Source organism: Osmia lignaria, chromosome 9, assembly GCF_051020975.1.
Source record: "Osmia lignaria lignaria isolate PbOS001 chromosome 9, iyOsmLign1, whole genome shotgun sequence".
Lineage (NCBI taxonomy): Eukaryota > Metazoa > Arthropoda > Insecta > Hymenoptera > Megachilidae > Osmia > Osmia lignaria.
Genome location: NC_135040.1, coordinates 9,552,648 through 9,572,900, shown reverse-complemented (window position 1 = coordinate 9,572,900; position 20,253 = coordinate 9,552,648). Strand labels below are relative to the sequence as shown.

Sequence of the window (20,253 nt, the reverse complement as noted above, 5' to 3'; positions counted from 1 at the left end):
TTTATCATTACGTCACACGAATTTTCATCACCGTCCTCTAAATATGTCTAACCATTTTTTCTCATTCCCTGGAGGGTGGTGTACCATCTCAAGGATGAAATTTTATAGAAAATAACGAGAAATTTTGTTCGTGTAACTGGGAAAAAAATAAGGTGTAATCGTTGCGTGTTACAGACGAAACCTCCTGCGTGGTTGTGAAATCCAAGACAAGGATTGTTTTCGACACTGCCAGCCAGAACGGCCACGGACACGAGGAAAACTTCGAAATTTATGAACTTGTAAGGTACGTTCTTGCATGGTCACCAGCCACCCAGAACTCAGTAAAATGTACTTTCGTTACTTTCTCGCGTTGCTCTTTTTTCCTCCCCGTGCGCGCCACGGTTACGTTCGCTCGTTTATTTCGTAGCCGAGCGATAAAACTTCTCTTCCCATCGCTAGTAACAGCTTTCCCTTTGCCTTTTCGTTTAAACTACCTCGCCGCTCGTAACAAGTGAGATTGGAAAAAGCGTTTCGATTACGGGATACGCTTCCCCTTATTTTTAACGATCCCATTCGCATCATTGCATACGGGACACGAAATAATATTCTGCTTTGCTCACCGAGTGTTACGTTGCCAATCGAATTTGCGATCGCCGCATTATTTATCTACGAAACGGCCTTGCGGAAGAAATTTGTCGAAATTTAGTGTTTTCCTGTTTCATCCGCGTTCGTTGTTCGATCGTGGCCAATAGCGGTGTCTGTTTTTCGTAATTTAGGTAAGCAATCACCGCCACTGTCTATGGTCAACTATAAAGGCCATCTGTTCGCTTTTAGAGTCTACTTTATACCGTTGGTGACATCATCACGCGCACAGATAAACCGAGATGAACGCCCACTCGCGTTGCTATCGTGGCCACCTCATTCTTCTACCGTAGTCGTCTTGCTCTTGTTCCTCGTCTACCTCGACGTTCCGCCTTCCCCTTTGCTCTTCTTTCCTAGCCGTCGAATTTCCCCGGCGTTATACGAGCGAACTTTAACGACTGTTAAACCTGGGTTTGAGGAAGGTTCTGCGTGTCTGGAGATGACAAGTTTAGCATGGATTTATTGTTATTTGTAAAACAATGGTTATAGTTGATTTATGCATTTTGAAGTATTCATGGTTTAATTGTTTCGCTTTGCAATGATTTTTACATTTTGAAATATTTTTTTCAAAGACCTTCAGATCGTTCGAAAAATGAATTACAAGTGCGTGACTAGCAACAGCTGATCCGAATGACACCGAGTCAGTGAAAAAGTAGAGAATTAGTCGCGTTATCGGTAGCGCCTCGTCGCGGCGCTCGAACGAGTTAGAGTGGTCGCAGATTGGCCCGTAGCCAGGCGTCCCGACGCTTGCCGAGAGGGTGGACCGAGTCCGGCCGAAGACGGCGTCCCGGCGTCGAGCGTCCGTCAGTGCGTGTGTGACATGGCTGCGAGGCGCTACGGCGACCTAGACGCCCTCCACCTCGCGATGTGAACACACCCGCAGTCTCCTCGAACGATCCTCCACGTATCCCACGTAATCACGCTATCGGCGTCGCGACGCGGCATCCTAAACAACGTCGTATCGACCACCTTCCTCCACTTGCCCGGAAACGATGCCTACAACGTGGGCTTAATCGATCGACTAAATCACGGTTGCACGACAACGACCCGAGTGAACGAACCACTTCCGATCATTGAATCATCGAACTCGTTCGCGTGAATTCTGTTTATATTTCGGGGACAGTGACTTCGAGGAAGTAAATTCTTCCGGGTACTCTTGGCTGACTTAATTTTCTTCAAGTCGTCGTTGAACGGGATTAATGAACTAGATTTTTACAAAGTGACGAATCGAATTGTCGAACTATCAGGAGGTCGAGAAGTGGAATTTCGAGTTGGTTGTGAAGTTTTTAGTGAACATTGTTGTTCGGAGTGATGTGTGATCAAGTACAGTCGTTGAAGCGAACCATATCTAAGTAAGAAGAGAACATTGTGCCTAGCTTAAACGAAATTAGAGTGAATAGGAGGAACGTATCATTCCTGAAGCGAGGCACAGTTGCATTCCCTCGACAGAAGTCGTCGAGCAGTTCCAAGCCTATCTCGACGTTGTACATAAATGCTCACCGATTGTGGACCACGAGGGTGTACTCCTTTAATGAACTTTCTTAGGCTACGTTAATACCTTTAGAATTCTATGACGTGGATGTATAATCGCTAGGATTCTTATCAAGATACATACGACCTTGTGAATTCAGAAGTACTCTTAGAAAGGTGTCTTTCAAGATAATAGCTGTGGATCGTTAGAGTTCCTTGTAATTATTCTTAATTATCAACATTTATCCACTGAGACTATTATTTCAAAAGATTTAAAAACGACCATATGACTCTTGTCCACCTGAAAGTACCTTTGGAACAGTGACTTTCAAGGTTGGATCATCTGATGAACCATTAGTGTTCCTCGTCATCATCATCAATAGCCTGCTGCTAGGACTAGTGAACATTATCCTCCTTCAACACACAGAGAACATGTCCTTCAGGATCGTAGCTGTGTCATCTGGTGGGTGATCAGCGATTATCGCGACGTGTATAGAGCCAAAGGATTGTACGTCGCGTCTGGTCGAAGATGAACATGTCAGCGACAGATTGGTGGGTTTCCGGTGGTGTTAGAGGTCTCTCGGTGATGGACGTTATCCGCGATTCTCGTTGATCCGTGACCATAAGCGCCAATGATCGAACTGGGCAGTGCGTGTAATCCGCTGGGCCGCGTGTCAAGATCGTTTCGGCTGTCGTAGCTTGACAACCGATTGGACGAGTTATGTCGGGCCAGTGACGCGAGCAAAACTTTGGAGAGAGGCCGATGCGTCTGTCGACGAAACGGTGGCTTCTACTCCAACCGGGTGAAGAAGAAGAAGACGAAGAAGAAGAAGAAGAAGAACAAGAAGAAGAAGTAGAAGGAGGAGAAGAAGAAGAAGAAGAAGAAGAAGAAGAAGAGAGGCGTGTTTGAGAGGAGCGCGTGCAGCTCTTGTCTCTCTTTTCTTTTTTCCTCTCCCTCTGTCGTGATCGTTTGCACGCGTGCAGCTCCCTGTGGCGTGCACGTGCGTGGCTGCATACGTGCGTGCGTATAGTGCAGGAACCGACGATGGAATATCGGTGAGGTCACGAGGTCACCGCAGAATGCCTGAGCCGAGGGCGAAGCGCTGTAAACACTGTGACGGTACGGCACCCACTTGGCCGCAAAGGGTGTGAGACTTTCTTCGCCTGCACATGGGGACACTTGACCCCCCTTCTCTAATTACCACTAACCGTTAATAAAGTGTTTTTCTTCTTTTTTTGTATATCCTCTAACTGAACCCTTTAACTTTTAATTAACCTCCCCATCCTTGGGTGTGTACATGCGTGTTGACTCTGTATCTGGAGCCCAGTCTCTGATGTAGAGTGTGTGATTCCTAAAGGATTGTTTTGAAACGAGCACGTAAATGTGTTTTAGCATGATGATGGATTTTTCTGTGCGCTTTCCATAAGGGGTAGGTTGTCAGAATTACGGAGATCATTGTAGGAATGTTTAATCGATGATAGACGTTTCAAAGCTCGATCGATTTTTGAAAATTTTTGTCAAACTGTTCGATTTTTAATCCAATGCCTTAAAATCATTTTTCTTGGCTAGCTTTCCTGGTGCTCTCACAGCAAATCAGAAGCGACATCGAATTAGTCTTCGGACCAAGTTGAAGGGATGTTGACAAAATGTAGGAAAGGTGGAATTTCCGGCGAAAAGTCAAGTTTAATTAGAGAAAGAGGTAATTTTATTTGTCGGTCAGTTATTCCGCGTCTGTGTCCGAACACTTGGACGAAGCTTGGGGCAGACCAAGGCGAATGCGCATAGCGCATTCCAATCAGATGGCAACTACGTCCAACTACCTTCCCCTCTTCCTCACCCTCGTCGCTCCTTCCTGCTTCTTTCTCGCCTCTCGCGCTCCGCACCGACAGTATTTTTATCCTCGGTTATTCACCCTCTTATCTGCGAATAGAGGCGCCCCTTATCCACCTGGATTCGTGCCTTCTTTCGTCCTTTACCTTTCCCCTTCCCATGTCGGAAAAATAATATCTGAAGTGAAACAGTTTGACAATTTTAATATGCTGAAACAAGGAAACATAAGGAATGTTTGAGCTTTCAAGAAAATGGATGAATTTTTCGATGGAGGATATTCGCTTAGAATCAAGTTTAATGTCAAGATGTTAGCGCGAGTCGGTTTATTTGAATTTCTCCGCCAATCGATCGCCTATGCAAACAGCGAAACATTCGAAGATGGTAACGATCACTTCGGGTATTGGCCTACTTTTACTCTTCTTCCTGGCCGGTCGTTTTGCTACCGTATCTCTTTTTGTTTTTCAAAACGTCAAAGCACGATTCGACCAGATGGCTGCGATTAAAAAAAAAAGAAAAAGAAGATTTGCTCTTTCCCGGCGCCGTGTCTTACGTTTCCGTTACGCGAGCTCGGTACCGTCTGCATCGAGAATTCTTAAACAGAATTTATAAATACGAGGCCGACTCTACGTTCCATTCCGTGTACGCGATGTATGCTAGATCTATGCGAATCTTGTAAACATATTTTCGCGAACTGCTCGGCACGATTCAGGTTATCCACCACTGTTCGTTATACGGAATACGAAAACGTTTCGGCTTAAAGTTTCTTTAAAAAGAAAAAAAATGATGAATTTTGAAAGAATTGAAAATAATTGATTATAAAAACACAGAGTAATTAGTACGCTCCTAAGTAATTCATTGTGGGTAGTCTCATTGCTAAGTAAATTTTCAAGTGATTTGCATCAGTGCATAGTCAGCCACGACTAGTTTGTCATCAATAGGGTGCAGTAGTCTATTCTCAGTAGTCCATGTTACTGGATAATTTGTTGCGAATAGTGTGTATTATCAAGTCATTTCTTATAGTTAGTCTATACTATTGAATTTTAAGTAGAAATATCAACGCTTAATGCGACACACGATGATATGGACTGTTAAGGATATTAACCCTTGGGCAGCGGACCATGGTTAATACCATTCAGGGGTTAAACATTTAATATTTTCTCAATCTATTATTTTTATTGTTTATTTTGAACGACTAATATAATTTCACTGATGTTTAGAATCTTTTTTCTGTTCTTTGACAAAGTTTCATTCTGAACAGTGTTAGGGACTGCTGACCTCCATAGCTTAAATTAACTAAAATCGATCACGATCAAAGGTAGTGTGATCTAACGAATGGCCCCATTTCCAGCGAAATTCTTCGCGAAAAGGTCGGAACCATACCAAGAATCGTTTGTTTACTAAAAGAGCAGCTCGAACGTGTTTGCGAATACCTACGTAGGTCGCCGTCCAAGAGGAAGCCCAGTTCGCCCAAGTATTTCTGTGCAGGCTTTCACGGGACTAATTATATATATATCTTGTGTCTGCGAAGTCGAGTCGATAATGGGGTTTCAACCGAAACTCTTCGAATACAGAGAGCGAGCATTGTGAACCGGCACGCAGACGATGATGTATGGACGTAGGAATGAGTCGATGATTACAAGGAATCTGTTCCTTCGTCCTTCGAGATACTCGTCGTTAACGAACGTCCGCCCCTTTTAATTACTTTGTTCATTAATCAGCAATCCCTGGCGTTAGGGGTCGCTGCTCTTCCCGCTATAATATGAATTATGAAAGATATTAAGGATTAATTCTTCCGTTTAAATTGACTGCCATATAATTTACAAGTTATAACAAATATAGTTATAGAAATAAAATATTTTCTATTTGCGTGCGGATACCAAAAAATTCCCAAACCGGATACCCACACATCCCTAATGTTTCCACGTCGAGTGATTCATGGAAAGCAATACCCTAACGTCATCGTATTCAGATTGGTCACGGTTTTAATGCAAGAACAAAGACATGAAACCGAAGTTACGATGGCTATAAAAAAAGAGGGTTACGCGTCGGATTCCTTACATGATGCATCAACGTTTATTAATACGAAGGTGTTTTGGATTCAAAAGGGGCGCGAACGTTATATCATTGGAGACGTTGAATTTAATGCAGCACTATATTACGGAATTTTGACAAACACCGGAGCGAGAGGGGGCAAGATTTTGGTGTCGAAAAATGTCATCGCCAGATGTTCGGGGTTTTCGATCGTTCCTAATGCTCATCGATTCGGAAGTTTCTTCTTCTTATTCTTTTTTTTTTGTTTTACGAGATCGTGTGCGTTCTTCAAAGAGAAAAGTTTACCGTAGGACAGTGAAATATCGAGTTCTGGTCTTACACTGCCTATATTTCCCTGCTCTTTTATTCCTCGTTACGTAAGTCACGAATTATTTCGGTCTTTATTTTCTTTTTCATTTTTTTTTTTTTTCTTCTTTTCTCCTCTCTTCTCTCGTTGCTTTGTGATATTCTTCAAGGCCATGATCGTTATAAGATCAAGTGGGCGGTGATGATCGAGAGCGATCAAGAGACACGGGTATCGTTTCGCGAAGAACATCGTCCATCTATAAATTTCGATCTAAAACCGTCCTCTGTCCCAGCTGACCGTTGATCCTTGCCTCAGGAATGTTTCTTCTTTTCCTTTACATCAATTTCTTTCTTTCCCAAAGACTAAGCAACTATTTCAGCTTGCATTATTCGAAGAAAAATTCGACCCGGTTTCACCTAGTTCGATTCCGAAACGACTTCACGAATTCTTGGTCGCAGGGGTGTGGTATTAAAAGTGATTCGTAGGTTCGCGAATGGCTCGTAAACTCCGAGTCCAACAGCTGTCGATGGAAAACAGAATCTAAATTTAAAACTGACTACCCCGATGAGATACATCCCGCTAATCCAGACAATAGCTGTCCGAGGTTTCGACCTTTCCAAGCTTCTGCTACGTTACCCTATAAAATTCCAACTTACCCAATCGGTGGATTTAGAACTCGAACAGTTACACTCGGCGTATGTTACATTCTGCAGTTTTCAATATTTTCAACCTTACAATATTTCATTCTTCATGATTCACTATAATTAAAGATAAAGAATTGATATTCAGAACTGTTAGTCCATTTGAACCGAGCAAATTTCTTATCCATCATTTACATGTTGTTTTATTCTGTTCTATTCCTATAGTTTCTATTCTTGTTATTGCTTTCTTAGACACGATGAAAATGTCAGAAGTCAGTATTCAACGTAACAACGAACAAACAGTGACGTGTTTCTATCTGTTAAATCAGTTTCAGTTGAAATATACAAATTACGACAGATATCATAGATCATTTGATAGCATTGCATTCGAGGGTTGCCTTTATTACATCAAAGTGGAGGATTTCTAAAAAAAAAAAGTAACTGTCAAATTTTTTATGTCACACTGAAAGGTCATCAGATTCAACGCGTATTTGTTTAACGTTTCTCGTTAGATTTGAATTTTTCAACAAAATCTCAAGAAGCTCGACGTTACGTCAAAGCATACCAGACTGGTCAAGATTCTCCTCGTTATTTCTTCGTACGGTCGAAAGCTAGAAAATAGGTCAAGCGTTCTGATCATTCAGGTACAGCTGATTGCTCGTTCGATCACGCGATCTCGCAAACACGGACAAAGCGTCCTGATGCACGACCTTCGCAGGATTATCTGGAGGAGAATTTTTGGCAGCTCGGGGCTCTAAAGACGCCTAGTTCGATTATTTATCGGGACGGTATGCGCGATGCGTGGGCACAACTTCTTCCCGCTGTTTTTGCGCTTGGTCTGGCCGTTTTCCAAACGGCGACACCCTCACACCTACGAATTCCTTTTGCCTTAGCGACGGTGTGCGTGGACGCCGTTCTCTACGTACATACGTGCATCTTCCACCAACATTCTCTCTTACGAACGCCTCGTGTACGTGTTACGTCGTCGCGATTACGTGCAACGCTCGCGCCTCCTCTGGCTTTGCACGCTTTTCCTTCCCCTGGCCGTCGCCAACCCGTTCTTTTATTCTTTCCTCCTAGCGCCAGTGCTCCGATACTACGGTTTATTATTGGAGACCGTGTTGGCCGAGATCTTTGCCTTCGATGGCTTATCCTAGTTACTCTTACGTCGATGCTCTGGGTAACACTTTCGTCTGGGATCTATTGGTGGCAGAGGCGAACTGGCTATGGGGAGCTCGAAAAATTTCCGGTGCATCGTTAAAGATTTGGGGTCTAATTAATTAAAATTAGGGCCTGTCATAATTAAAATTAACCTGTCGGTAAAACTTTAAGTCCCAGACCGGTCGTAATTGATGGACTCTTATAAGTTAAGGTACCAAGCAGGTTAGTGTCTTGTACATAAGGGTAGTTTGAGTTAATTTTAATTGCTTCCCACGAGCAATTAGTTACAGCAACTTGATAACGAAACGGAAAAAATAAAGAACTCTGGTTGCTGAGTATCGTCTTTTAATAGGACTCTGGTCTCGAATAGGTTGATGGTACCCCCGATGGTGATGACAGGTGAATATTTTCCAGACTTCATTTTCTCACAACTTTGTTTCCACAATTCGCTCATAATCTATTATTGTTTTTAAAGAATTCGCATCACCGTTTCTGTATCAAGAATGAAGATAAAATGGAATCGATTTTGCGGGTGCAAACGAGTCGCGTCTAGGTATTCTTAGAGCCAAATCTCGCGTCAAGGAAGCATAATCGTGAAACAGGAAAATGCATAGCGTATTAATAGATTTCTAACAAAAATAGAATCGTGATGCATCGCGCTCACGCTCGGTTGAAACGAATCGTAAAGCTTGCGCTCTTTTCTAGGATTTCATCGGTCCTTCAATTACAACCGCGGAAGCACGAAATTCTCTTGCTTTTTGTTTTGTTTGTGCTCCCGTAAGAACGAACGGCACGAACTGAAGATGTAACTTTGCTCGTTAATGGCGAGGGTGAAAAAAGAAAGACGGATACACGCGATGCTTTCTATTTTCGACGACGCGATTAGACTTATTTACGGCGCGGGAAGAGACACTATACGATGTCGTATGTTTCCGTTTCCGGAAAGCACGGGATTCCCTGCGGGAATTACATACCTAACCGTTTCGAACATTAACGCTTATTATAAAATTCGATATTTCAAAAACGATTAACGATTCTCTTCTTTATTTCGATGGATCGTATCCATAATTCAGCAGCTCGTGTCACTTGAAACGAAAAAGAAAAGAGAAACATGAATTTTTCTGCCGAAGCTGGCTAAGAAAAATGGTTCGATCGTTTCGAAACAATCCGCCCATAAATTGATCCGCCTTCGATCAAGCAATCCGCTCGCGTAACAGCAAAGAGGATCGAGGAAAAGAGAGTCGTTGACGATGGAGACAGGTGGTGGCTCGGCTCGCGCCTTTATCGAACGAGATCGGAGATAATCTCGCCATCTTACCCTTGTTTTTTTATTTATTTATTTTCTTTTTTTCCTTTAACCCTCTCTACCTTTTGGCTGTGTCGCGCGTACAGTCTTCTCCTGTTGCTCTTGGCAGCGGTGCGCATGGTTTACGTGGTAACAGCTGTGCTCGCACGCACTTTGCTCGCGCAAAACATCGCTAATGGACCGACAACCTCAGCAAAGTCAGCCCCGCGTGTACGCGTAAATATAGTGAAGCGATCGTCTTTCTTTCTCTCTCTCTTCCGTTAGCTGGATAGCTGTTGTCATCGTTCGTGAAACTTATGACGGAGGAAAAGTTGATTCCCCAAAGTTTTTCGCGTTCTCTTATAAGTACACTGTCGGGCATAGGCTTCCCTGGGGGGAAAATGGCAATATAGGAAGAAATATCTGACCTAACCAACCACTTGTTTACTCTCAAGCATCATAGATCTTCTTTCTTTAAATTTTCGTTTCGTTTAGGGAATTCGAGGATATTGGGACACGCAATCGGATAGGTGGGCACGAAAGCGTGTGTATACGGAACGCGAGATGCGTGGCGAAGCTAAACATTCCGCGGAGCGTTCACCCTGGCATTGCTATAAAAATAAACGGATCGCTACCGGTGTATATCAACCTTGTCTCCGAGGTCTTCGTTTCATTTACGATACCACTGACCCGAAGCTGGTGTCAATTCTCGCCCTCTGGCCTCTCGCTCCTTCCAGTAGATATTCATCGAATCTTCATCGAACGAGTCTAACAGAAAGTCGTTTTTGTTTTCTGGTACCTTGACCTCGATGTTTGATCGCCTAGCCAGGCTTCGAGTCTCCTGGAAACGGATCTTACTGTCGCTCGTAAAAGTGATTTAAAAGTGCAGCCGAAACGATGCCGAATAGTGGATGATGTAAACGAAAGAGCTACTAGTTTAGAATATAAAAAAAAAAAAACGATTCCGAACAGACTGCGAAGGACGTAGCAATGTGTTGCGAGAAAAACATCGATGCTCGTATTTCAAGTATTTCATTGTTCTTGTTGAAACACGAAGAACGTAGTTTTTCCTGGGTCAGATATTTTCGGAATGTTTTTGTTTTCTCTTTTAACAAGATGAACATAGAAACGGATTTGGTAAGAGTTTCTTTTAGCACCGCCCTCCAACTGATTCAAGAATTACCAGGCAATCTTCTCGTCAGAAATTGTTTTTGGAGAACATTTTTTTTGATTCTACAAAGAACTACAAAAACTTCAAAAAATGACCTAACCTAACCTAAACCTAACACCCAAAAGAATTTACTGGAAATTTTTGTCATTGATTATGGCGAGCGAGAGAACAAGAGACACGATATGATATTGGTTCGTAGAGTTGCAATTGCGAAAGCAAATGAGATCGTGGACGAAAAAATGCACTCACAAACACCGCAAGTGAACTGAGGTGATTGATTAGATAAATTTGAAATCTCGTTGTTGTCTAGAAGAGTAAGATGGTGGTGATGAAAATGGTTGCAATTTTTCATGAACCAACATGACTTACCCACGTGACTCTATTATGCATGAGAAGTTTGCCTAGAGATTTTAAAGTCAATTGAAAGGGGTGTGCTAAAATCATCCAATGATTTGACCTTCGATTACACGAGGTCAGAGTATCTTCCGTGGAAAGGAGAGGTCGTAGCAAACAGGAAAGAATATGCAGCCGAGACGTGCCAAGTGAGTCAGTGAGTTGGGTGGTTCACGAAATTAGATCGTACGGATTATACGGCCGACTGTTGCTTCGTTCGCGTTGTTGCATCGCTGTAACCAGCATTGATTCATCGGCACGTCGCGCGTTAGCAGATGTTGACGCTGTACAATGAACCGTGTTCGTTTCACTTTCCGAAGGGATTCTAGCGCGTTCGAGTGCCTTTGAGATTTCCTCTGTTTCTAGATCGTAAAGTTGTCCCTGTATCTTAGAGATCCTTTTGGAATTCTTGTATTTTATCATTGTCATCGTAGAAGGAATTATTCCGGCAATGAATCCGGCTGGCTTAGAATGATCGTAATTCACGGGTGAAGGTAGGGGATCAAATAGCGTAACTCGCGGTTAATAACACGGATTAGTGGACGCGGTTGAAACAAGGGAGGAACGGATGAAAAACGATGATCGGACAAGATATGATGACACCTGGCACGGAGTTGGCGTCGGGTCTAGGAAGCGAACCTCTTCAACCGTTGTAGCCCTTAATGAGCCCAACACCAGACTAGTCCGACCTCTTTAACTCTGTTTCTTCTGTCAACCGCTTCTGTCCGCTTCGCGGTCTTGTTGTCTTCTCCTTCCTCCTTCTGCTCTGCCTCTCCACCCTCGTCGCCGGACAGAACGTGACCTGGATGGTACCCAAACGAAATACCATCCTCGTCGCTTCCTTTTTTGCTGGCGCCATTTTGGAAAACCGTCCGCTCCAGTTCGTGCGTTTGTTCGGGTAAACAGCTTTGTGCCTGTCAACGGGAATTAATGAACGACTATGAAATCCGGCTGGATTCGTGCAGTTTCGCGGTTCGTTGCTTTCTGCTTGATTCGAAACGGTTTCTCTAGGAATTTCGATTCGGTGCGAAAGAATCTTCAACCCTGCGTTGATCGCGCGATTACTTTGCGGCGTAAAACCGAATATGCTTCGTGTAATAAGTTCGGAATAAAATTCCTTTCAAGTTTTCATTGAGAGATCAGCTCGATTCCGAAAATCATTCGATCGAAATTACTCATTTGTTTTTTCTTCCCGAGTCTTGAATCAATTTTCTTCGACATTGCCAAGTCCGGCCCACCCGGGGCGCATAGTCGGTTTCAACAGGATCTAACGCGTATTCCCAGCGGGATAAATCGCGCCATTTATGCCCAAGGTTGCGGATAAATCCGTCTAAGTATTTCGCTAACCGTAAAATGTCGGCGCCGAAACAGTGTAGCTTCGCGAGCGCAGCAGCCAATTTCAATTCGCCCCCTCGTTCGTTTAGGACGCGTCCCCGTTTATCGTGCAATCCTATCGACACCCGGCGGTCGTGCACAATGTTGCGACAGGAAACGGATAATGGAAAGGTTGTTGGCAAGATTCGGCGAAGTTAGACGCGTCTCACGGGATCTCGCGATGCCCGAGAGCTAATTTCGTGCTCGCGCTACAGCAGACATTTAACATTGGCATTGGAGTGTTTTCCTGGTTGAGCTATTACCGATCGTTCGACACGATTCGGGCCGTTTGCTCGTGCTGTTTTTCATACTCATCAGCGGATGAAGAGTCGTGGACACCGAGCCAGCCAGAGTCAACAAATTTCCATCGTTCATCGCTTGCTCGCAGCCTGTCCGATCTGTCGTTTCGTTCGATTACCTTCTTCCCATTAATTAAAGGGTTAACGACGTTTCTTGTACACAGTGATCGCATTGTACATACGTACGATAAGGACAGCGGTAAACAAAGCTTAACAATTTAAACGTCTTCGCTCAGCTATTCGACCACCTACGAGCCTCAGTTTCGCTAAAGGACCCAGGAAAAACGGCAAATTGTTTTGGAGCCCGTAATTCGGTCGCGAGCTGGTGATTAATGCACGTTCGCTTATTCAATTTCACGCACAGACGGCGTATTATTAATCAGTCAGAGAATGTAAACTGTACGCTGTTTCGAATAGGTGTTCTCAGCGGAGAAGTTTCGTTTCGCTACTAAAATTACCAACCGCGACAGCTTAACGTACTGAATTTGTCAAAATCCCGGTTTCTAGTGTTGTCTGATCAGATAGAGTACAATTGCGTTAGGTGGATGACATTTTTCCCTGACACTCTTATCACTGAACTGATCCTTTATATCTTAATTACGTTTCTGATTAATGAATGAAAATCTTTGTCTAACCGTGATATTGTATTATGCGGAGGGAACATCGCCATTCTCCCTAGGGACCCCTATTTTGCCCGATACTGTACAACGAGTCTATTTTAATTCGTTCAGTCACTTGAAAAGGTGAAGATTTGTCATCGGTACACGTTCATTTAGCCTTTCCCGTAGGACGTTTAAAAACGTAACGAGCCAACTCGTCAATGAAGTTCTATAATTACGCATATTGAGAACATGCGAGCGGTCGCGTGAGGATATAGTTTGTGTTCTCCTCTCGTACGTTGGCAAGCATTCTAAATACCATTGGCCGAATCTATATCACCGGCTTCATAGCATAAAACAGGTATTCAACGATTCTTGTTGCCAAATGTGTTACGTCCCAAGTAGAATATGTCCGGTTATTGATGACTTCTCGAGAAGATCCAAAAAGGCGGGCACATTTGCCCCTCTTCCTTTCTCCCCTCGTGCTTTCTTTGCTGCTTCAATGTTTATTCGAACATAGAATTTGCAATATAATTTTTGCAAACGCTCCACTTTCGCGAATAGAATTAATTCGTCGTTTCTACCAGCGCCGTACGATTTAGCCGGCTCTATAAACAGTCGTAGCATTTACAGTTTCGACGGACGTCACGGAGATTCTAGTGATCGCGATGAAATCGTTTGCGGCTCGACATTTCACCCACGCGGCGCCATCTTCGCGATGCGCCAGAATGGGTCTACGAAAATTCCGATTACATCGATAACTGTATCGGGAAAAGCAATAATGGCTCATTTGTCGATGAAACGATACTTCCCGGAGAGGTTCTAATTATTGCAGCGTTCGATCTCAATACCTTTAGTCAAATTTGAATAAAGGATAGGTGACACGATGAGTTGGAACGATGGATGGCGATGTTTGGTAGAGGGAGAGTTTCATTGATGTAGGAGTTTCTATAAATATCTCCTACAGTTTCAGCTTGTTCTCATCTACCTTGTTTGCTTACTCGTAACGCTGCAAATTTGTACATAATATTTCATTGTATCCTTGAATTCTCAAAACTTTTAGCGTTATAGCTATACATATTTCAACGATCCAATAAAAAATTTATTTTATCATGGATTATTCTTCCTCGATAGAAGAATGAAATTCTTTAGAGTTATTTGTAAACAGCGATGCTTTTGGATACTTTAGACAAAATTAACGCGCGTTCCTTTGTTACGCTTGAAAGTGTATCACCGTCGGAAATTAATCCACGTTTCTAGACGTCCTGCGATAATCGCACGGGCCACGAGCTCGAGATTTTCGCGCTCGAGGGCTCGGCTAGAGGCTGTCCTTGTATTACGGATATTTCCGTCCGAAGTATTAGACGGTATAAAGGCAGAATGCCTCCCCTCTGCCATTCCCGACATGGCCAGACGTTGGCAAACGCTATGCAAAGCGCTCCGGTGAACCTTTCTGCCCCTTTTTTGCCTTTAAACGCGGACCAGCACCGCCTCTTTTTCGTCACCCATCGTGTAGATTAGATTTGCACGATTCCCGTCAACCAGCTACATATTGCTTACCCACTCAGACAATTGTAAACATCTCGATGTCGCCAAAGGGTCAACCTCCTTTTTAAGCATTCGCATAATTCTCCACCTTGAAGATAAATGAAAATACGATCCACTGTGATTACTGTCTACCCGGTTTCAAATTAAAGTCAAAGGAATCGTAAAAAATTCAACCGCCTTATCGTTTTCCTGTTTTCGATGACGTTTTCTCAGGCGGTACCAGCGATAAACAATCAATTGGCCGCAACCAAGTAGCTCGCCACAACGGGTTGCTCGTTGTTATCAAGGCCAGCGTAATTTACGGTACCATTTTCGGCTGCGGAGGAATTTTGTTACCGTTCGATATCAGGATCACGTTCGAACGTATCGTTAGTGGCCTATTGCGCGATTATACGACGGTCATTTAGCTGAATCTTTCTGTGGAAGGTGCAAATTCGTGTCGACCCAGACACACTCGAATTTAAACTGGTTCCAGAATATAGTTGAGACGTTAACGCGTTGACTGGCACGGTAGAAATAGTCTCGACTAGTAGGGCACGCGATAACCTGAACGATCAAACATTAAAATCTTGTAAATCAGGTTCGCGATCGCTAAAAGATCTTAATTGTTTGTGAATCCAAATATTTTAACTCTCTTTTGCATAACGAATTCGTGACATTAAAGCTCTATACATTCGGCTTTTTATCGGACGTGCATTTACATGAAAGCAAGGTTAACGGATACAATGTTTTTCCATTCATTCCATAAGCAAATCCGAGTCAGAAAATGTCAAGAACCAGCGTAGAATGTTTGTTCTGCCTGGATATTCACCTGTCGATTTACGTTCACGTCCGCCGTTCAGCGAACCCATAACGCGAGCCAAGGCTTTCTTGGGTTCGTTTTATCGAAAGGAAGAAGAAAAATGAAAGAGAAAAGGTATCGGTATTTCTCGTATGTAAATGTTGTGTCTATAGAAAGAGGTGGCCTGTAATCGGTTGCACGCCCTCCAGACAAACGGCTTTTTGGTGGAAGGTGTAAACGACTTTACTGGCTACTTAAACTCGTTTCAGATCGATGTGCAAACGACTCTGGCAACGGTCGGTTAAGACATTATCCTGATGGTAACTTTGGTAAAAAATACGCCGTCGAACCTTCGTCGTTCTTGTTTGATTTTACCTCGAGGCCAATGTTTTCGACGCGATATTTTACGTCTAGATTCGTGAAAGCGAACCCGCAAGAACCTTCGTATTATCTTATTAACCCTACCTTCGGAGGTGTTTCAAATTTAACAGACTTTTTTAAAGGGATACTTTAACGATCATCCATAGACAGACTGATGGCTAAATATAAGTCGAACGAGGAAGCGAGATGTTCCGTGCCGGTTGAACGCGAGATAGATATTAAAACTAGAGAGCAGACACGAATGATGTATTACTACGAGGGTTGAAGTGCCAACCGACCTCATCCGCCCTCTTGTCGGCTGGCAGCACTCCACATTTTCTAGAATGACTCACGATAAGCGGGTCGGAGCATTCGGCCAGTCTGTCCCACCGTCTGTCGATGCTGTTCGTACATACTTTGTAGAACTTCTATTTCTCTTCTATATTCGCCAAATAAAACGCTACCCTCCCTTGTGTAATTCGCGTCGTTTCGAAGCATCCAGGATTGGCCGGGCAACTTGCGCCCTTCGAATGGTTCTACTTTCGGTTGTTTCCGGGCAACACTTTAGATCAGCTGACGTCAAAAGCCATTAAGAAGAGATTTCGCACCAAGTACCGTACGCATTTAACTCGGTCAATTTACTCGAGGGGTACTTTCACCCGGGCACATTTTGTCGCGATATGTTCGCGTCGCGTTTCTTTTTCCTCCGCTCGATCCTGGCTTTTTTTCCCCCATGGAAAACAACGCGACGGAGTAGCCGTTAGCGTGAAATGTGTCGCACGAAGTGACAGAGGAATTTCACACCCACGCGAACGAAACGCGTTTATTGGTAGTTGAAAGGAAGGACCGAGGGGGTTGGTGCTTCGAGCCGTTCCGAGCGGAGCAATAATTCTCGAGGAGGTCTTTCCTTTGGCCTAGCAAGACCAACCTCCTCTCGTTAGCGTGCTTTACTGGGCACCGGTGATTACGCGAAATTACCGGCGAAGGAAAAGAAAAAAGAAAGGAATCGGCTGGTGATTAATAGAAGGGAAACGAAAGAAAGAAGGAGACTGCGAGTGTTGGCAAGGAATTATGGAAGGCAGGTGCCGCGAAAGAAATGGAAGAGTCCCAATTCGACGATTTCTTTATTCGCCGATCTACGAGGCTGCGAGAACATATGGTTTCGAGAAAACATCCCCTGGAATCTGTGACGCTTAATGAACCTCACGCGTCCAGGGCGACGTTTTTATTATATGATCGATGCCTCGGCCGGGAATTAGCGGTACCAAGTTTAACCGATACGAAAGCAGGGATTAGTGGTTATGGTTTTTAAGATGCATTTTTACTTCTGCCATTCTGTTTGCACTCGTTTCTGCTCGATGGAGGGAATGGAAAGAGGTCGTTCGATATAGCATCCCCTTGTATTTCATGGGGGATGCTTAAAGGATTTTCAAAAAGTCGTCTGACATATTATCTATTGATAACCAGCGTTTTAAATAAATTTTATAAAATAAGAAAGCATCAAACACTCGAGGAAGTAATTGTATAAATTTCACGACCAAGTAACTCGTTAAGAGGGCGAGTTTCACGCGTTATTTCCCGCCTGTTCGCGGGTAACCCACCACGTGGTAGAGAAATCTTTGTGTCAGCGGGTCGACGTGCTTGGTCGTGGCGATATAAAAATATATAAAGTGCAGATGTAAAGATCGCGGTTAGCCAAACGCCCCCGCGATGCCAGTTGAAATGTTTGCCTGTGACTCAACCTCTTTCGTTCTTTTTTTTTTTTTTTCTTCAACCGTTTCCTTCTTCCCTGTGCCTTCATTTTCCTTTTTCATCGAAACGAACGTGCAACAGTAATTCCTCGGACCTTACGCGTGCATCCGCGATGATGAGATCACGTTTCAGGATCAGCTACGATTCGAATACCTCTTGCTACTCGACTCGACTTCCACTGAAATAGCAACGTCGAGGGTGATAGGAATTCCGGGAAAATCTATCCAAGATTTCTCCGGGAAAATTTGATAATACGGAGGCGTTGAGTTCTGAAAAAGGGGCAAGTTAATCTTTTGCAATTCAGATGATATCTCAGAGTTTCGTTGAACTCGACTTTCTTCGAGTTGTCGAGGGTCGATAGAAAAAGCTGGCAGACGAAGCTCTCGCTGCGTTGATTTCATAAAGCTGTCGTCGAGCGGCCGTATCCTCCATAACAGAAGACGCGGATCCCTGCTTTCTCGAGCCATCCTTCCCTCTTCCTTCTCCGTCGGAAGAGCAAATATTGAATTAAGGAAAGCGCGAGAGGAAAGCAGTGCTTGCACGTTCGACGACGCCTTCGCCGCGTGCTTCTTCCTTCTTTTCCTTTTTCATCGAGCCTACCCTCGTGTCCAACGAATCGCGATCGTCTGGTTTGTTTCTTTAATCCAGCCGAATTCGCGATGAGATTCGACGAATCAACTTGTGCTTCTCGTTTTAGAGTTTTTATCCGAGGAGTAGGAATTAGATTTCGTGGAAATTGGACAGGATTTTAGAATCGTTGAATTGTTACTTTGTGAATCATTGAATTGTTGCCTTTGGCTTAAGAAAACTATTCTGTGGGAGATTCTTTAAATTTTTGCACTTGGAAAAGATGGTATGTTAAATCAAGGTAATTTGAAATGAAATTTGAGGAAGAAAAAATAAATTAAAATGGAAGAAGATAAGGAAATAAAGAAATAAAAGATAGGGTAGTTCATTTAAGACCGTTCAACGGTAGAAAGATGTTGGTTAAATACACGAATTTATCCCGTTTTTCTTATCAGAAATCTGAGAAAGATAACGAGTTTAGAAACGTACAGAGACGTGTAAAAGGTGTCAAGAGGATTGAAGGTACGCGGGCAAAAGCAACGAGGAGACGGTTGGTAAGCATGTGCTTGCTCCAACTTCCCCTTTCTCTTCTTTCTCGATCCGCCTCTGGCAAGCCCGTTAGGCTAACTTGGGAGTTCTATTTGCGTCTTGACTTCTTACGTCTTACCCTTCGTCTACCCCCTCGCGTCCGCTCGTTTCCCTCTTCAGTAACGGCCGGTCAGCAACGCGGTCAGACCTAATCCGAATTACCGATGCTACCCGGTGGCTAGCTTGGATGGATTCCCGAACTTTCTGCCTCTCTGTTTTCCGGTTCGAGCCGCGATAACTAATGATACCGTGGTGCAGTACGACCAACCTTTACGGTAGAAGAAGAAAATGATCCTTCCACTGTCGTTAGATCAATCGTATCTGATAGTTAGGTATATTTCGGGCGAAAAATTAACTCGATTTGCTATTTCAAGTTATTGATGTCATTTTAGTAATATTCGAGATTTATCATCCATAGTTGTTTAGGTTCTTTGTAAGATACGATAGCGTGGAGAGTCTAATAGAGACTTCAACGAAAGGTACATTTGCGTGTAACGTAGACTTCCTTCGAGTAACGGGGAAACGTAGTGGGCGGAGCCTGAAATGTCGATGAGAGCCGAACGATGCCGATGTCAGAGCCGAGCGCCGAGAGGCTCCGCCCTCTACCTTTCTCCTGAACTAAGAAAAGTTGAAGTTGCGCGCAACTGTACACTGAAATTATCAGAAAGTATCGCTAACAAACTTACTTCTCATAATTTATCCGAAGATTTATAATGAAAGCACCTCAGGGACGATTGAAATCTTCGTATATACCAAGAAATGCAATCTAATAATAATCGATAAACAATCTGAAGCGAAGCGCTGGATTGAGACGCAGCAAAGATTGCTAATGAAAACGCTGGTAACGAGTGGGCTGATTTTATCTGGAAAACACTTATCGGGAATGTTTCTTGCCGTCTAATAGTAGCGATTATCAGTAGCGTTGCATGCCAGCACGGATAACTGCAAGGAGAGTTGGCGAACCGCTCGGTAATGATCTCCGTAACGGCAAACACGTTCTTCGCGAGAATTTGACGTTCGATTACGATGACTGGCCTTGACGTATCGTGATCGAACAACGTAATTCAAAAAGAACCTTGAAAAACAAGTGAGATAGTGTTGAAGTTTGATTAACTTGCAAGTGATCCACCGTGGAGTATCTGAACGAAGTCGAGCTTGACTCTTCGAGCTGGTAATTAATTAAAACACATCCGTTAAGCTCCATTGAAGAAGAACTATTTATCGATGGTCTAGTAGAATTTGCTAAATTTCACAGTCACGTGAACCGGTGGCCCTCGGATAATTGCGAAACGACCGATCCGAAAGTAGCCTAGCTAGCAGAGGCATAACTTATGTGAAGCAAAGCGAAATGAGAATAGATTCGTCATGCAGCGAGTCCAAACGACCGCGAAACACGGTTGCTGGCTACCGTTGCTGCTTGCCTTCTGTTTCCGCGAAATCGTTGCGCTTCGTGCATATTGCTCGTGAATCAGTG

General features: G+C 43.6%; 1 protein-coding gene across 4 annotated transcripts in view; it reads left to right on the top strand.

Moving 5' to 3' along the window:
• Positions 1-1,355: 1,355 nt before the first annotated feature.
• LOC117603362 (Myocardin-related transcription factor) overlaps positions 1,356-20,253 on the top strand; it is a 168,775-nt gene continuing 149,877 nt past the window's right edge. The window contains exon 1 of one of the 4 annotated variants that reach the window (XM_076690165.1): positions 1,356-3,211. In XM_076690165.1, the coding sequence (XP_076546280.1) occupies positions 3,172-3,211 (40 nt within the window). In that variant the 5' untranslated portion in view covers positions 1,356-3,171. The remainder of the gene's footprint in view (positions 3,212-20,253) is intronic. The other 3 variants (XM_076690163.1, XM_076690164.1, XM_034322424.2) reach the window with 3 other exon arrangements.